General features: G+C 34.9%; 3 protein-coding genes across 5 annotated transcripts; 2 read left to right on the forward strand and 1 right to left on the reverse strand.

Annotated features, from left to right (window-relative positions):
- Positions 1-1,251: 1,251 nt before the first annotated feature.
- Positions 1,252-2,025, forward strand: LOC121810747 (late embryogenesis abundant protein At3g53040-like). Its single transcript, XM_042211489.1, has one exon. The coding sequence runs from the start codon at positions 1,252-1,254 to the stop codon at positions 2,023-2,025; it is 774 nt and encodes a 257-aa protein (XP_042067423.1).
- Positions 2,026-7,225: 5,200 nt separating this feature from the next.
- Positions 7,226-9,251, forward strand: LOC121742608 (dof zinc finger protein DOF5.6-like). 3 transcript variants are annotated; one of them, XM_042135802.1, is made up of 3 exons: positions 7,226-7,717; positions 7,811-7,911; positions 8,210-9,251. In XM_042135802.1, exon 3 carries the CDS (start codon positions 8,216-8,218, stop codon positions 8,948-8,950), a length of 735 nt encoding a protein of 244 aa, XP_041991736.1. In that variant the 5' UTR covers positions 7,226-7,717; positions 7,811-7,911; positions 8,210-8,215; the 3' UTR covers positions 8,951-9,251. The 3 variants fall into 3 exon arrangements, with proteins under 3 accessions (XP_041991736.1, XP_041991735.1, XP_041991737.1); XM_042135801.1 differs by having other exon boundaries at positions 7,226-7,911; XM_042135803.1 differs by lacking the exon at positions 7,811-7,911.
- Positions 9,252-15,394: 6,143 nt separating this feature from the next.
- Positions 15,395-16,649, reverse strand: LOC121810932 (dof zinc finger protein DOF1.4-like). Its single transcript, XM_042211673.1, has one exon. It carries the CDS (start codon positions 16,491-16,493, stop codon positions 15,813-15,815), a length of 681 nt encoding a protein of 226 aa, XP_042067607.1. The 5' UTR covers positions 16,494-16,649; the 3' UTR covers positions 15,395-15,812.
- Between the last annotated feature and the right edge of the window lie 458 nt (positions 16,650-17,107).

The following is a 17,107-nucleotide window of genomic DNA, read 5'->3' on the forward strand; positions in this document are numbered from 1 at the left end:
TCTTATTGTGAGAGAATACAGATTTCTAAAGCATTGATCATTATAATCTTATATTCACATGTTTGAGGCTTGCACATAAATCAATTACATGAAAACAATTTCAACATTGGGAAATAATTGTCGATAACTTAAATGTAGCCAACACCAAACCCGTCTAATAGTAAGGTCTAATTCTTCCGACCGTTTAAGTTTTACAACCATTTTAGTTACATAATCTTTTGATATGAAAAAACGAGTTCCAAGTTCAAGTCCTATATAATTTAGTGATGTATAAAATAACAAATAGAAGAATTAATTCAAAATAATTCTCTCGACTGTTACTATTATAGTATGTGATTTGGTTGCGCTCTACCATTTTTCCAAGGTTTCTACGTGACACCATCCTATTTTCAACAATCACAGTAGATTAATAGAACACAACGAATATAAATACTTGAACAATTATTATTCATTACCAAATTATAAATTTGAAATAATGATATGTATATTATCAATAATTGATAACTTTATTTCATATATATCATGTATTTTGTAGATTGACTTGTGAAGGGATCTTTCTCTTGGGAGATAGCCCCTATGCCCTAGTCCACCTGATACTGATCTATACTAATTGTATGTACATGCATAGATTTCATTTCCAATCTGGAAGATGTGCTAATATTATGTAGTATATGTTGAACTTATATCTGGTTATTATATAGCAATTAATATGTAGATATTATCTAGGTTTAGATATCCATTATTCTCTATTATGCTATACCACTATTCTCTAGATATAAGTAACAGAATATCTAGATAATTTTAATAAAATTAGATAGATATAGAATTTTTTAAATATAGGTATTAGAGAATTTTGGAATAAGTAAAAAATATTTAATATACTTAATTATTTAAGAATATAAATTATTTTTATATTGATTTGTCACTTACTGCATTGACAAATTAACTAATAAACTCACTTACTGCGTTGCTAAGTATCTAATTAACCTTTGGATATAATTGAATTCCAAACCTCAATTACATGCACTGAAAAATACGGTAAAAGAGAGGTTAAATAAATAGAGGATGAGGATCCAAGATAGCATGTTAATATGCACGTGGCACCTCACAATACAGGTGTCCAACTGTAGCTCCGCCACCTTCCTCCGCCGTTGCACTTGCACCTTATAACTATCCCCCTCTACACCATTCTCCAACCCCAAATCAAGTTTGAAGTAAAATCAAATCAAACCAAACCAAACCAAACCAAACATGGCAGCATTGAAGAACGTTTTTCTTAGCCTCTCCAAGTCGTCGGAGCTCTCCCAATCCCTCCCCCTCCGCCCCACCGTCTCTCGCGTTTACTTCGCCGCCGCTTCCAGACACCAGCAGGTACTACTACACTCGCATTCTTCATTTATCAAATCCTTTCCTCCCTCTCCAACTCACGCGAAACCCCGTCTCAAGGGACGAAACATGGCCGGCAGCAGAGAGTACAGCCCCTACAACGACGAGGAGCCGCAGGACGAGGTGAGGGAGACCATGGACAAGGCCAAGGAAAAGACCCGAGAGATGAAGGACAGAGCCAAGGAGACCGCCGACTCAGTCAAGGAGAGGGCTCAGCAGATGAACGACAAAACCAAGGAAAACCTGGGATCCATGGCGGACAGGGCCTACGAGATGAGGGAGAAGACCGCCGACAAGACCAAGCGGCAGGCGCACGAGGCGACGGACAAGGTGAAGGGCGCCGCTGAAACGGCGGCGGATAAGACGAAGGGGTACGCGCAGGGGGCCAAGGAGACGACCAAGGGCGCCGCGGAGAAAGTGGCGGATGCGGCCAAGGAGACCACGCAGAAGATCAAGGAGACCACGCAGAAGATCAAGGAGACGGTGGTGGGGAAGTCGGATGACGATGATTTGGATGATTATATAGAGGAGCACGTGAAGAAGCCGGCCCGGGAGCACCGGGGTGAGAAGGTCATGGATGAGGATGTGGTGGATGCGAGGCGGCGTCGCGCGGACGAACACGACCGTGGCAAGCTTTAATTTTCGCGGCCTAATTTTCTGCTTAGAGCGACTATAAGCATCGAATAATTTTCTGTAAACGATCCATGTATGTTTCTTTTATAGATGCGGTCTAAGCGTCACAACTTAATATACTTTTTGGGTTAATAGTTTGAATAGCCTTAAAAATTCACAAAAATTGCTTGGTTTCTCTTGTGATAGAGTTGAGGTCACTCTTTTTTTAATGGTTAAATAAATTTAAATTTGGCCTTTTATTCCACGAAGGACTAAGAAACTTTAGGCCTGTTAATTTTATTTTTGGACTTAGAAACAGATACTTTTGGCCTGTTAATTTTTTTTTATTCTTGGCCAATTCACACACACACGCCAATCTTTTTATTATACTCATCTAGTAGTTTCGGTTTATACTCATCTAGTAGTTTCGGTATATTTATGAAAATGATGTTTTAAAGATTAAACTTTAGAAAATAATGAAGTGTTAAAAGGTTGAACTTCAGAAAATATGAGTAAAATATGAATAAATATTTCATGAGGAAAGAAAATGATTTAATTATCTTGAACACAATACAATTTTTTAGAAAATGTATCTTGAATACAATTCAATTTATCTTTAGAAAATCAAAATATTAGGGAGAACTAAAATATGAAAGAAAGAGCGCCAGTTCAATAATTTCTAGAAATATAGTATTAGGAAGAATAAATAAAAACATGGAGTATGAATTAGAATAAAGTATTTTTTGAAAAACAAAATGAAACTGTTTTGAAAATTCAATTATCTTTACAAATTAAAGATTTAATAAAATATTAGTAAAGATAAAAGTGTAATTTAAAAGAAATATAATTTAATTAAAATATAAGTAAGAATAAAGTATTTATTAAATAATAACTTAATTATTTTGGGATAATTTAAAAAGAATACAATTCAATTATCTTGAAATTTTTAATAGCAGCCAGATTAAAATAGTGAATCGGAACTCTTATTATTAGCATATGCAGGGAGTACATTTTATTTAAATCTCTTCATATATAGCTGATTTGTTCTTTAATGACCCAGTATTTTTCTTAAGACGGGATGTGAGCAAATATGAATTATGGTAAGTTGGTAACATAGAATTTACCTCTCTTTGTAATTGGTCCACTCCATATTGTGGGCTTCGTGGGCTTATAACTAGTCCAATTAGCTAACTTAAGCAAGCTCAAATTAAAAAGCAGACAAAATACAAGATGTTATAGTTGGAAAATAAAGTGTATATAGAATGTGGAGTAGGGATGTGAGCAAATATGACTTATCGGTTGGATGATTGGTCCAAATTTTTTTGGAAAGTTGGACCATTGGCTCAAATTTTAAGCCCAGATATATTGTTAAAGTGTATATAGAATGTGGAGTAGGGATGTGAGCAAATATGACTTATCGGTTGGATGATTGGTCCAATTTTTTTTGGAAAGTTGGACCATTGACTCAAATTTTAAGCCCAGATATATTGTTAAAGTGTATATAGAATGTGGAGTAGGGATGTGAGCAAATATGACTTATCGGTTGGATGATTGGTCCAATTTTTTTTGGAAAGTTGGACCATTGGCCCAAATTGTAAGCCCATATATATTGTTGGATCAGTCATTTTTTTGGTTTCAGTCTAGATATATTGCCGGATCAGTCATATTTTTAGCCCACAATCGGTGGGCTGTTCTGATATCATGATAGAAATCAATGGGTTCCATCCTAAAACCAATTGGTGAAAGGAGGAGTGGCCCATAGGATTTATATACTAGTTTCAGTTTTCTCTTGACACCGATATGGACAGTTATATGTAATTTTTTTAGTTTCAATTGCCAACACTTGTCGCCCCTCCGCCTTGCAATAGACAATGGTAAGATCATCTTTTCCGCACAAAGTGGTCCTCTCGACCTTATCGGTCACCTTTGCAAGTAACTTTTCCATCCCATTAATCTTTGCCTCCAATTTTTCACTTCCAAGGCAGCTGCCTCACTAGTTCGGCTTCTTTTCCATTGTGGATCATCGTATTCACGATTGGCCTCCACCAGCCTTTGAATCAAAGCTCTCATTCATTGACTCTTGAGGAGTTCATCAAAATGCTTGTTCTCGAAAGTCATTCCTTGATAGAAGGTTTGGAGCAACTCCACTCCCCCTTGCTTATCTTGTGGTTCGGGCAATCTGCAAGCATGTGGTTGAAGCACGGCCAGTACTCGCTCAAAGACTCTTTTGTGTCTTGCCGTATGCTGGTGATTGCTTTCTTCAACGCTGTTGTTTTGGTGCAAGGAAAGTAATACTTCAGAAATGCAGTTCTGAGCTCGGTCCATGTTGTAAGTAAGGGACCTTATCTCTCTAGCAACTCTCTATTTTGTATTAACCTTTAGCTATATAGCAAGTAACTATAATTGATTGTTAGTATTACTGAAAAATGCATCGATGGAGTGTGATATCAATGTTATAATTGTTGATATGTTAGCTATACTTTAATTGTCATCATCTAACGATATTGCACCGCTCGAACTCCCGAGTTTGCATTCTTTTATATATTAATTGATTTAAATTTAAATACATTAATTAAAGTTCAATATTCTAGAATGTAACTATGCTGTTTGTAACTAATATTTAAGCTGCAGTAAAATTAATTACATGGTATTAAATATTTATTTTAATCCATAAACTCCAGTGCTTTCGAATTTGAAGTTATAAGAGAAAAGCGGCATTAGCCTATAGCCCTATACTATTTTATTTATATATCTAGATTAATCGCCATAAGTAAAAGATACCTTAAGGTCTTAAATTTGTAAGAAACTGAGCATAAATGCAATTTTCATAAAATAGGAGAAAGTAAAACTTTATTAATTTTGGGGACCCAAGAAAACACAGTGTAAATTCTAGGGATTGCAATAGTCCGGTCCAAAATAATAAAGTCAAATTAGAACTATATTAATCCATATAAGATGAATTATACGCACTCACCAACGGGTAGTAGAGTAGTTGGCAGCGCGGAGCTGTGGTGACTTAGAGGTCACGGGTTCAAACTACGCCACCCGCTGGCAGACTTTCGACCTTACTTCGCAAACCTGGTCGAGCAGGATTAGTTGAATTTCGTCAAAGACGTCAAACCAAAAAAAAATTACACGAGTACTCAATTTTACAAACAAAAGTTCATGGATCGGTGAAAATAAATAACTTGAAAGTGCAATTACATTTTTATTGAAGAAAAGTTGCAATTTTACGGATATTGGTGAAAATTTTGATGATGACTCTAGTAGCATCTACAATTATTTACATTAAATTCAAATTCATTTTAATGTAATTCATATAAATATCGTTCAAATAATGATTGTACACCAATTATTTTACACTAAATTTAAATTTAAAAGAATATTTTTATCCATTTATTTTTATATTCCCAAAAATTTGAAAAAGTGAACTGGGTATTCTTTGTTCAAAAATCTAGAATGGCATAGGTTTTGTAGTATTATTATTTGCTTATTCTATTTTAGATATTAAAATACCAGAATATGGTCTAAACTACTATAGTTGTAAGGCATATTTATGTATTAGCGACACCTGAATCAGCTACAACGTAACATGGTTAATAGGGAGTTGCAAGAGAGATGAGTACTGCTATAATATTTTATTTTTCCACTTAATCACAACTGATATCAGGAATAATATTCTTTTAATAATAAATCTAGTCATCTTTAATTAGAAAACTCCACGTTGAAATTTTATATTGATAATAGATTATTTTTAGCATAAAAGGCATAGTTTTCAAATTAAATTACTGATATTCTATATTAATACCAATTCAATCAATTATGCAAATATTTGTTTTTTGAAATAAAAAAATAATATAAATATTGATTTTTAACATCACCAAAATTGCAAATTGATCTGACATGAACAATAAAAGATGCGATTTTTTTTTATTTTGGGACGTCTACCGAGAAAAGATACATTTACTTTATTATTTTATTAAGTAGCCTCAACACTACACTAATTCATTACACTCACATTTTACTATAACATTAATATATGAAAATGAGACCACATTCCACTATTTTTTACTTATTTCAAAATATTTCTTAAAACCGAGTCAAAATGTGTCTTTTATTAACGGACGAAGACAATATAATTTTTTAATAATAGAAATAAGGTTATTAATGTTATGCGAAAAAGTATGCGGCTCTAAGGAAAAAGTAGAAATGAGTCAATTAGAGTGTGCGTGAAAATAAGAAATTGTAATAAATAACGGAAAAAAGTGAAAATAACGTGAGATAAGACCGAATAAATCTCCCCAACTCATCCAAACTGCGACTAACGCGGTAAACAACTGCACCTCTATATTACTCCTATTTGCAAAATAATTTTTCAATTTGCCATTTCAGCACGCCCTGGTTTAGAATTTTGTTTTATTTATTTTTATTTTAAGTAAGTGGATTTCACACTCCACTGAAATATTATACTTAATTAAAAGTAAAATCTATACTATATTAATTTTTTTTCACACATTTTTTAAAACACGCATAAAATCAAAGTATATCTTTAAATTGTGGACTACTTCCTTAATTATAATATGCATGTATTATAATACCCACAATAAATTTAAATTATTGAATAACATGGGGCCCATGTTCCATAGTGTACATGTAATTTTATTGTTGAAAAAATTCCTACCACTTTTATCCGTAAAATAGTTGATACAGTTTGATGTGTTAAAAATTAAAGTAAAAGAAATAAAATATGAGAGTGAAAGAAAGAGTTACTAAATAAAATGTGAGAGTGAAAGAAATAAAAGAAATAAAAATTAAAGTAAAAGAATATTAATACTATTTCTCTATGTCCTAAATAAAAGTTATTCATATTTCTCTAACTCGTTTTCACTTACATTTTATTATAAAAAGTATGACTCACGTTCCACTAACCTTTTCATCCTACTTTCTATTATATTTCTTAATATCCGTGTCGAGTCAAAACGGGACATATATTGGGAAGGAAGGGAGTATTGCATTTTATAATTTTAGCTCATTCAAATAATAGAAACTTTAATTCAAATTATTATGAATATTAAGTAGTACTATATCTTATATTCCATGGATTCATTACATTTAAATTTCATTATTAAATTAATATAAAAATAACATTTATATTCTATACTGAGTATTTCTCAAAATTCATGCAAAAATAAATAAAATTCATATTATAGACGATGGTAAAAGTATGTAGATACAAAAGGTAGTCACCGGAAAAGTAATGTATACACGTTCATACCTCGCGATTTCATGTTCTACTTAGTTCATAAAGAAAATTTAGAGATCAAATTATGATAATTTTGATATATAATGAGAATCTCCAATATTCATATCCAACACATAACATTTGATAACAGGATATATTCGATACACATATTTAGTCCAAGGGGCGTCCACAAAATTAATTAATTAATTAAATTAGTCAGTTAATTTAGTTGAGAAGAAATTATCGGGAAAATTAGGAGAATTCCGACGAACCCAAGTGATGTCAGTACAATTGAATTTCAATACAAAAAGCTTAAAGTAAAGGATGAGAGAGAGCAGAGTTGATTAATTATCTTTAGACAATAAAGCTGACACAGCCACCACTCCGCCACCAAGGCAGCGGAGCCGCCGGCCGGCCGCAATCTCTCTGCAGGGTGGGTGGTCCTCTCTTCTTCCCCAACTGACATTCTGATCTGAGGTTAGTTAATTTCATGAATCCATCCAATTATCATCGCTCTTTCAATTGTTAACAAAATTATCCAATTTCATTTTATGAATATTGAATTATCAGTCTGTTTGAAAGAAAGAGGGAGACGTCCGTACAAAGGCGCCGTCTTTTATATTCTCTCCTTTTTCGTAAGTGTTAAGCTGAAGAGTAAAAAAAAAGAAGTGGTAAGTTTTTACTTTTTTACCTTATTGTGTCTCTAATGAGATTTCATTCCGGAGGAGACTGGAGATATAATGGAGAGAAAGAGAAATATTCATAAATTTGGTTTGCCCTTTCTATAGTAGAGGATAAGGTAAACCCTTGTCAGGTAGAGGAAGAATTAAACCTCATGCACGATTCTCCTAATCCCAACAAACAAATCAGGATTGAATTCATATCTCTTCCGTTGAATAATCTCCTCATGCACTCAATCCCATCTCTATATAATTCCCCTCACACACACTCACTGTTATTCACCCACAGTCAAATATGGAGGAGCAGCGCCAAAAACAGCCGGATCAGCCCCGCCTGAAGCCGCCGGAGATGCTGCCTCCCCCGCCGCAGAAGTGCCCGCGCTGCGACTCCACCAACACCAAATTCTGCTACTACAACAATTACAGCCTCTCCCAGCCGCGCTACTTCTGCAAGTCCTGCCGGCGGTACTGGACCCACGGCGGAACCCTAAGAAACGTCCCCGTCGGCGGCGGCTGCCGCAAGACCAAGCGCCCCCGCCCCTCCTCCTCCTCCCCAGCCGAGATTCAGCCGGTCTTGGCCGCGATCCCACCTCAAACCCTGGCGGCCTTGAGCGCGGCTCACATGCCGAGCATGAGGCCTTTCTCTCCGGCCGGGCCCACCTACTACAGAGGCCCCACCTTCCTCTCCACCCTCGCCGCCATGCAATCCGTTTCCCCCGGATTCAACCACGGCGCCGCGCGCGGCCAATACAATGCTGTCACTCTCAGACCCCCGGCGCCGCCGCTTCCGCCGCAGCCGCAGCAGCACCAATTCCCCCTTCAGAATAATCAGTACAACTTCCAACCGCAAGACAGCCTGACCAATCCAGCGCGCCCTCCTTGGCCTCAAACCTTCATCAATACCGCCGCGCCACCCACCACAACCACCCCCTCCCCCGGCACAAGCTTGAGTTTCTGGACGGGCGATGGCGACAGCGATGACCTGGCCGGGCCTTCCTTCGCCGCGGGGTTTGATCCATCCTCTCCGTGAATTTTGGATTCTATTGCATGCGGCGTGTCTTTCTATTTCGTTATATTTTCAAATTGAGTTTTTGGGTTTTATTTTTCTTGAAAAAAAAAAATAGATGGGTGTTTTAGGTTGCAAACATTTACTAGTAGCAAGAAATGTGAACCGGATTGGATGTTTCTTGATGCAGATGAGTATACAAAATGTTGTAATTCACCATCTTATAGAGATTCAGAATAAGTTGGGTTAGGTTTGCTTGTTCAACTTTTTGATCAAAAGTTTATTGAGTTTAATGGTAATGCCTTTTGCTTTTCCGTTGCTTTAATTCAGTTTTGACAATTTAGAATCCTACTTTATAACTTGGGAGAGCATGAAGGGGGTGAGATTATTGGTTTTGTACGAGTGCTTTATAATTTAAGTAGGTGTTGTTTCGTAGACTGTGTAAAGTCCAAAAAGGAAGTCATTTAAACCAAGATAAGAGAATAATGCATGAATGGATGAGCTCTATGTCAGTCTAAAGCTAAAGCTAACACCTAAAGCTGATTGATTAGATCGATTATTATGTAATGTCGCATGCATGCGCCTGCCCCTTAATTCCACCCACAAATTAACCTCATTCCCCCTAATTACTTGCTAATTTACTTTACATCGCTAGTATAATTGAGTTACTAATCTGATTAATTGATTACTCTGGAATGAGAGTGAACTTCTTGTTGGTGTTATTCTATTAATCGCATTCTCCAATTTGTGTTGCTCATTGTTGAATGAGTCAGGTTTAAGTTAGGTGAATATCCATATATACAATCGAAATACGAGAATAGAGTTATTTGTTGTAGCCTTGTTTAATTTGTATAGAATCAACCACTAGATGTGTTGTGTGTGTGCGCGCGCCTGTGTAAGCTTTCACATCTATGAGAGACGGTTTTTTTAAGTCAATTTGATGCCAAATTTAGGTGCAGTTAGAGGGGTGACCAACTTCATTATCGACCAATAAGGACCGGAAAACTCCATTAAATTTGGTTATTAGAGTTGTCGTTAATCTCACGCTATGGAACATTTGCCCCAACCCTTTAGCATTTGACTTCACTTATGTCCATTCGCCATCATTTACCCGTGACGTTTGTCGCACCACCTCTGTCTTCTGACATCGGCAACAACCTTTTTCACTATGTCTAAATCCATAAGCTCTATTTTCTGCTTCCAATATTAATTGGTCAAAAAGATACACGTTTTATAGCTCTATATATTCAAACATACGTCTACATCTGAACTGTACCATGGACTATAAGTATAGTTATTAATTAATAAGTTGGCAGTATTTGTATAATTTACAGAGGACTCATTCGTAATGTTGTTCACATATATGCCTTCTCTTCTCATTATTCCCACCTAATACACTAGAATTCAATGACGACAATGTTGGGACGGGTAGACACCTAAACCATTACAAACTTAATATATTAATCAAGTCCATCATCAAAACGTCACCTAAACCATTACAAACTTAATTTATTAATCAAGTCCATCATCAAAACGTCGAAGGTTTCATGCGTCCCATTTTTCAATTCTGGCAAATAATGACCGAGTAGAATTTAATGTTGGGCTCTGTTAATAGATAGTTGTGGATATTTTATTTATATCGGCGTTGCTGGGTTTAGAAATAGAGTTAAACAAAAAAATTTAAAATAAGGCTATAATGTGCGCTTAATCACGATGATGCTGAAGGAATGAAGGAATGGATTGGGGAGACTTATATATGTAGCAACTATTTTTCTATATTTCAATACATTCAATTATTCAATATATAATTGATTCTTGTGTGAGTCCGCACAAAAAATATAAGATTTTTGCAGATTTAAGAAAAATTCGATCAATTATATACTGTTAATATCGGTAGCGTATGTAGCTCACTTGACCACTTAAGTTAACTCACTGTTATTAAAATATGCAGAAGCTGATCTCCGCAAAATTGAATCTATATACCTCGAACATAATTTTGAACTTTATTAATGCACATAATTACAAATACAGGAACAAAATAAAATAAACCATTTCCCATCTTATACGACTTAATTAGAATATTAAACTGGGACCTGTTGCATCAGTCCATTAACGAAATAATTACTACAGGTATTGGAATGTTTCATGTGTATGTACGCATCATATTAATACCGTAAATTATAAAAGAGTCAAGTAGATTTCTATATGATTAGTGGAAAGAGAGAGAGATAGTTGTAGAAGTCTAAGTTCTATTATAATCCCTATATATAGAGAGAGGTGAAAATTATTGGTGGTGGAGAGAGCAATGAGAAGATGATATAGCCCATAGGAGCCAACAAGCTAAAATAATTAAAAAGGCAAATTAAAGCATGACATAGACATGATTGTGTGGGAAAATCTCTCTTTTTCATTAATTGCAACTTTAATTTTCTCTACTTTCCAAGGGATTGGTGACAAGTGCTCCAATGGAACAATCCATTGTCGACCTTTACCACTACCACTCCATCTACATTGCTACTTCGCATTGAGTTCTTGGCCATATTTTTTACTACTCCTTTCGTCTATCAATAAATGAGAGTCTTAACTCATTACGAATTTTAAGAAATATAATAAACTGAAATCTTTTGCTTTCAAGGACACTTTCGTTTGTGTTCTTTAATTTTAGTAGAGACACAGATTGAAGAAACTTTTAAAGCGTATATAGTGTATTTAGAAACACAAATTAGCATCCTGGCTAAAAATGTCCTTAAACAAACACACACAACATAACATAACATAAGTACAAGCATGTTCAAAGAACCAAATTTGAGAATAAAGCATTTCAATACAAAGTCATGTCCAAGATCCAAACAATGTTTGAAAGGCCAAAGGATGATGATAGAAACGAAGAAATGATAAAATGAGCATAATCGAAATGGGAATATATTGAATAGAGGTCGGAAAAGGGCTCCAGACGATCGAGGGAAGTGGAATCAATTGGGTGGGAGCCAAGAGACTCGTTATACTAAGGAGTCACATTAAGAGTTCTCCAACTGTCCAACACCACAGAATTAGCCAGCGCATGTTGTGCTCGCTAACCTTTGGCGCCATTGTATGCTAGGAAATTTGTGCCGCTACTTTTGTGCTCACTATAATGTGGAGTACATAATATTGCGAGCACATTTATGCTTGCAAATGTAGTGACCATATGTGCTCGGTATACTAGTCTTACTGGCACATTTACATGCATATCCGTGTTCGGTAATAATAATTTTTTTAAAAAGTTCGTTAATTTGTATATCTCATCATTAATTAGATTTTCCATTCGGAAAACATGAGAAAAGAATATATTAGAGACACAAATGGAGTGCATTTTTCATCTACATTTGTCCTATTTACGTTCGCTATAATCAAACTTTAATTCAAAGCGAACTTTCACCTGAAAATGACAAATCAAAATGATGAAGAGCACTATAATTTGGTCGTCGGTCTTTGGTCAATTTGATTCTGTTATATGATTATATACACTTTTTATTCAGCCAATCACATATAACCATTTTACACCAATTTTAAAAGTCTTTTTGAAGCCACACTGTTTTGTACTTTTTGGTCATGTGTGGTGCCGATCGATATGATTTTAATCCACTTGATATACCCACACACACTCATTTACACATAGTTTTGTGTAAATAATTGTCTGAATCATGCACTATATATCACCCCCTACGTGTCACGGCTTTCGAATTCTCTTCAACTTTAAGTAGTATTCAACTTCATCATTAATATCATCAATCAAGCTCATAATGTACTCAACTATCCTATGTATATAAACTATATTATGACAAGTTAATTTTCATTTCTTTTTAATTGTTGTGCTGAGCTATTTAGTTTCTTAAATTGTGCTCCTACTCTAAGAATTCTGAGATTCATTTGGTGCAATCCATACTTGGAATTGAATCACGAATTAATATTCAAATCGAAACATATTGTACATTATAATTTTCCCATTTAGTTGCGGCTGGCCTATTGTTAATCTTGAACTGATCTAACATTTTACTTCCTTTTCAAAAGTGATGGAGTGATTAAGGATTTGTGCTAGGAAGGTCATTAATTAATTATTATAATTGGAAAATCAGTGGGCCGGAGTTCTCATAATTAACTAATGCATTGCATTTTGTAGAATTATCAGAAAGATTTAGTGATTAAGGACATGTGGTAGTGGGGATGTTACGAGGATTAGCAAATCCAACGAAGCACGTCATCTTTAAGTCTCCTACCTTTTAAAAGTGCTGAATCATACATTGTCAAATTCAAGGGAAAAGTGTCACACATCTAGCAAGGTGTCTTTCTTTTGTGCTAATAGCATTCGATAATTTACATATTACTTGATCTATGGTAGGAAAATAATACTATAATTTATCGTTCTTCGAATTAAATATTTTTTTTATTCTTTATGCGTCTCAATATTCTGTATTTATTTATTAACAGTATTCATCTTTACTCCTCGAATCCAGATTTACATTCATCCAGAAAGAGAGATGTATCAACCAAATATCTTCAGTATTTAATGAGAGAAAATAAGAAAATATTTAGTTTGATCATCTCAATATATATAATCAGAATAAAATCAAATAAAACTTTTTAAATATAAGTCACGAACCAAACACTACAAAATAAGCGCTCATTTGCTATCACCGATTTGCTTGCCAAAATTTTCTTATAAACTGTGCAAATTTGAAATTATAAAACTACTATCACTTTGGAGATTCGAACTCAAGATCATAAATTCATTCAATAAGTTGATGAATCAATCATAGATATTCAAAATTTAATGAATAAGAAGATCTACGATGAAATTATCAGAGTGTTGGTTAAAATCTTAAAGATGACTAAATTTTCAATTCTCGGATTCATATAGTAATTTCCTAGCAAATTAATTCATGCTCCACAACAAATTCATGGTTTATAATTTATAATTTGAAAGTAAATTTTATGTTAGCTGCCCATACAAGTTCTTTATTAGTGGTTTACACTTTATAGTGCAATGTACAAATATTTGCCTTAAAAAGCAAAGTATGTAGAAGTGTAAGGCCGGCAATTGGACTCCACATATAGACTAGTAATAGTACTTTATTTTAGGCCCAGGCCCACCCAAACTAACAAAGTAAATCTAGTCACTCTAGTCTTGCATGCGTATTTCCTTTTTCTAAATATAGACCAAAAAGATTCATATATTGGAAAGACTATTGTTATGTTTTTCTTTTACATCACTTTCCTTTTACGTATTTGCCCATAAATTACCGAAAATATTCATACATATATGATTTTAGTTTCATTTGACAACTAATGTGGATGTGAATGGAATAGCATGATGGCCAAAAATGATGAAAAGGGAAGTTCCACTTGAATTCAGAATTTCAACATGACATTTCTCCAAAACTTGAGACTTTATATTTGATAATAATGATGGTATTGAAACTTTTATCTAATACGCATTGATAGTGCAGTTCCTACGCAGTAAAAATTAGTATTAAGTTAATTACTCTATATAAAAAAATAAACTTGAATAATTTTGATGAATATATAAATGAGGGGGTGTTTGGTTCAAGTTGGGGAAGAAGAACCAATCGAGAAAATTAAGAGTTGGATTTTTCTGATTCAGTTTATTTAGATTATCAAAGCTTAAATTGAGTTCACCACACTCGTATATATATATTACTATAACTTCATGGTTCCTTATTATTAATGCGTTTCACATACAGTAAATAATGGTGGTTTGGTAACTTGGTTTGCTGGAAAATATAATAGTGAGACATAATATGAAATATATAAGTTAAAATAGATTTGTTTAGGATTAAATTAGTTCTAAACGTCGATATTATGAGATGGTTAATCGTGACATATTTATCAAAGGATAAGCATTTGCAAAAAAACAACCAAAGCAAGAAAACGTAATCTTTAATCACAAGTAAGCATAACAACAAACGACCCCTAAATATATACATTATGCGTATTCACAAAGTGGAGCAAAAGTAACATACAAATGAAACATTAGTAAGTCTAATTGTCACTCTTACTTGAGCATCCTATATATATGGGTGCTACTACATGAGTTTTTTTTACTTAGATACAGTATTAGGTAAAAAGTTACATGGGCTTATTTAACTTTTTTTCCTCGAGTTAAAAGTGGTTGTAATTTTTTAATTAAAACATAATATATATAAATATCTTTACCACTTCAGTTTGTACTGCAGCCACATGACGACTACTAACTACATCAACTATATCTTATGACTGAGATTCATGGAATTAAACCAAATACATTAAATAGCTATGTATATAGTTCCACTAGTTATTTAAACAAGTATAACATCATTGTACTATCCAGAAAATTACAGTAAATCTCCAAAAAAGTTTAACTATGTGAACTACTAGGAAAGTTTGTGAATCAAAAGAATCCAAATATATGCGTTAGAACTGAAAACGAAATAACCACAATATCTCTCTTTCTTGTATACCACCTCGAAAGCCGAAAATAAACAAATTCTTGAAGAAATACAGACACTTTACCAATTGCTTCATCAAGATGTAGATATTTAAATCTATAGTAAACCCCAATTCTAAAAACATGTTGCATAAACTAAACACAAACACCAAAATGCAAAAAATGAAAAAAAAAGAACATGTCATGACTCATGATAACATATATACTAATAATTCAAGGTTCACCTATTCATGTGTTCGAATATGAGAAGAAGAGGATCCGAGGTTCCTCTCAGCGCAAAATAGCCTTCCATGTCAAAAATATATCAGGCTGAATTTTGTTGCTGCTGACATGATCCCTCCGATCCTAATATTCTCCACCCAACCAGTTAATGAATGATTAAAGGAAGCGCAATGGAAGCTTCTAGATCAGAGATGAAACCGAGTAGCCACCCATGGTTGAGGGGTCAAACCAAGCACCGGCGCTGCTTGTGCTTGTGCTTGTACTTGTGTTCCATACGTGATCAAAAGAATTAATCTGATCGATAGGGTTTGTGTTTAGGCTCGGGGTTTGGTTCGGGTTCCAAGCCAGTCTATCATCGTAATGGAGCAAAGATGCCATTGTTGAAGTCGTGGAGAAGGAGGAAGATCCGAAGAAGACAGAATTGTTTGCAGCTGATGTGAAAGGCGACGAAGAAGCCACTTGGATCGGCTTCGATGAAAACCCTAACCCGAGACCGTTGATTCGATCGAATCCGGAATCATCTGAAGAAACCCTAAAACTGAAAAGGGGAAAGTTGAGTTTGGGGGGATTAGCATTGAGGCCGTGAAACAAAGGGTTTTGGAGCTGGTTGGAAGGCGGCGGAGGCAGATTTCTGTGCTGCTGGGAGGAGGAGGAGTGGCGCTTGGGGCGCTTGTTTGTGCGGCATCCGCCGCCGACAGGGACGTTGCGGAGGGTGCCGCCTCTGGTCCAGTAGCGCTTGCAGGATTTGCAGAAGTGGCGAGGCTGAGAGAAGCTGTAGTTGTTGTAGTAGCAGAATTTGGTGTTGGAGGAATCGCAGCGAGGGCAGTTGAGAGGGTGGGGAATATTTGGCTTATCGGCCATTGCTTTATTTGGTGTGAAGCTTTTCTGATCATTCAATATTATCTGATTCTGACCAAATAAAGAGAAAGAAAGAGTTGGAGATGAGGAGGTTTTAGGGTAAATGTTAACTACAGAATACGGATATTCTTGGACAAAAGCTATAAAACAAAAGATGGGGTCGTTTTTGTTAGTGTAATAATTGAGACAATGAGAGAGAGAAGAAGGGAACCAACCTGTGGTTATTGATTAGTGGTGGGAGAAGAGCTGATCTTGTTGTCACGGTTTCCTACCATTGTTCTGAAAGGATATGGGCTAGATTAGATTAATATGGATTAAATAATTATAGTTGGGCTACAATTATAATTAGTCCATAAGCCCAACAATCATGAAACTCTAATGACTCTTTGTTTATATAATGGTTATTTATTCTCCATTGTGGGAGAAGAGAAATAGCGTAACATTAGAGAGAAAATACGTAAAGCTTTGTAGAGAGAATTCCTAGCTTTCTTCTACGGAGCAATTGTACCGAGGGATCGTTCCTGCATCGGATCAGAATACACGTGGACCTCGATAGTAGTGGATTCAACTTGCAGGACACAATCCTAGAAGAAAACACAACAACAAGTAAGATTTAG

Source organism: Salvia splendens, chromosome 7 (genome assembly GCF_004379255.2).
Source record: "Salvia splendens isolate huo1 chromosome 7, SspV2, whole genome shotgun sequence".
Taxonomy (NCBI): domain Eukaryota; kingdom Viridiplantae; phylum Streptophyta; class Magnoliopsida; order Lamiales; family Lamiaceae; genus Salvia; species Salvia splendens.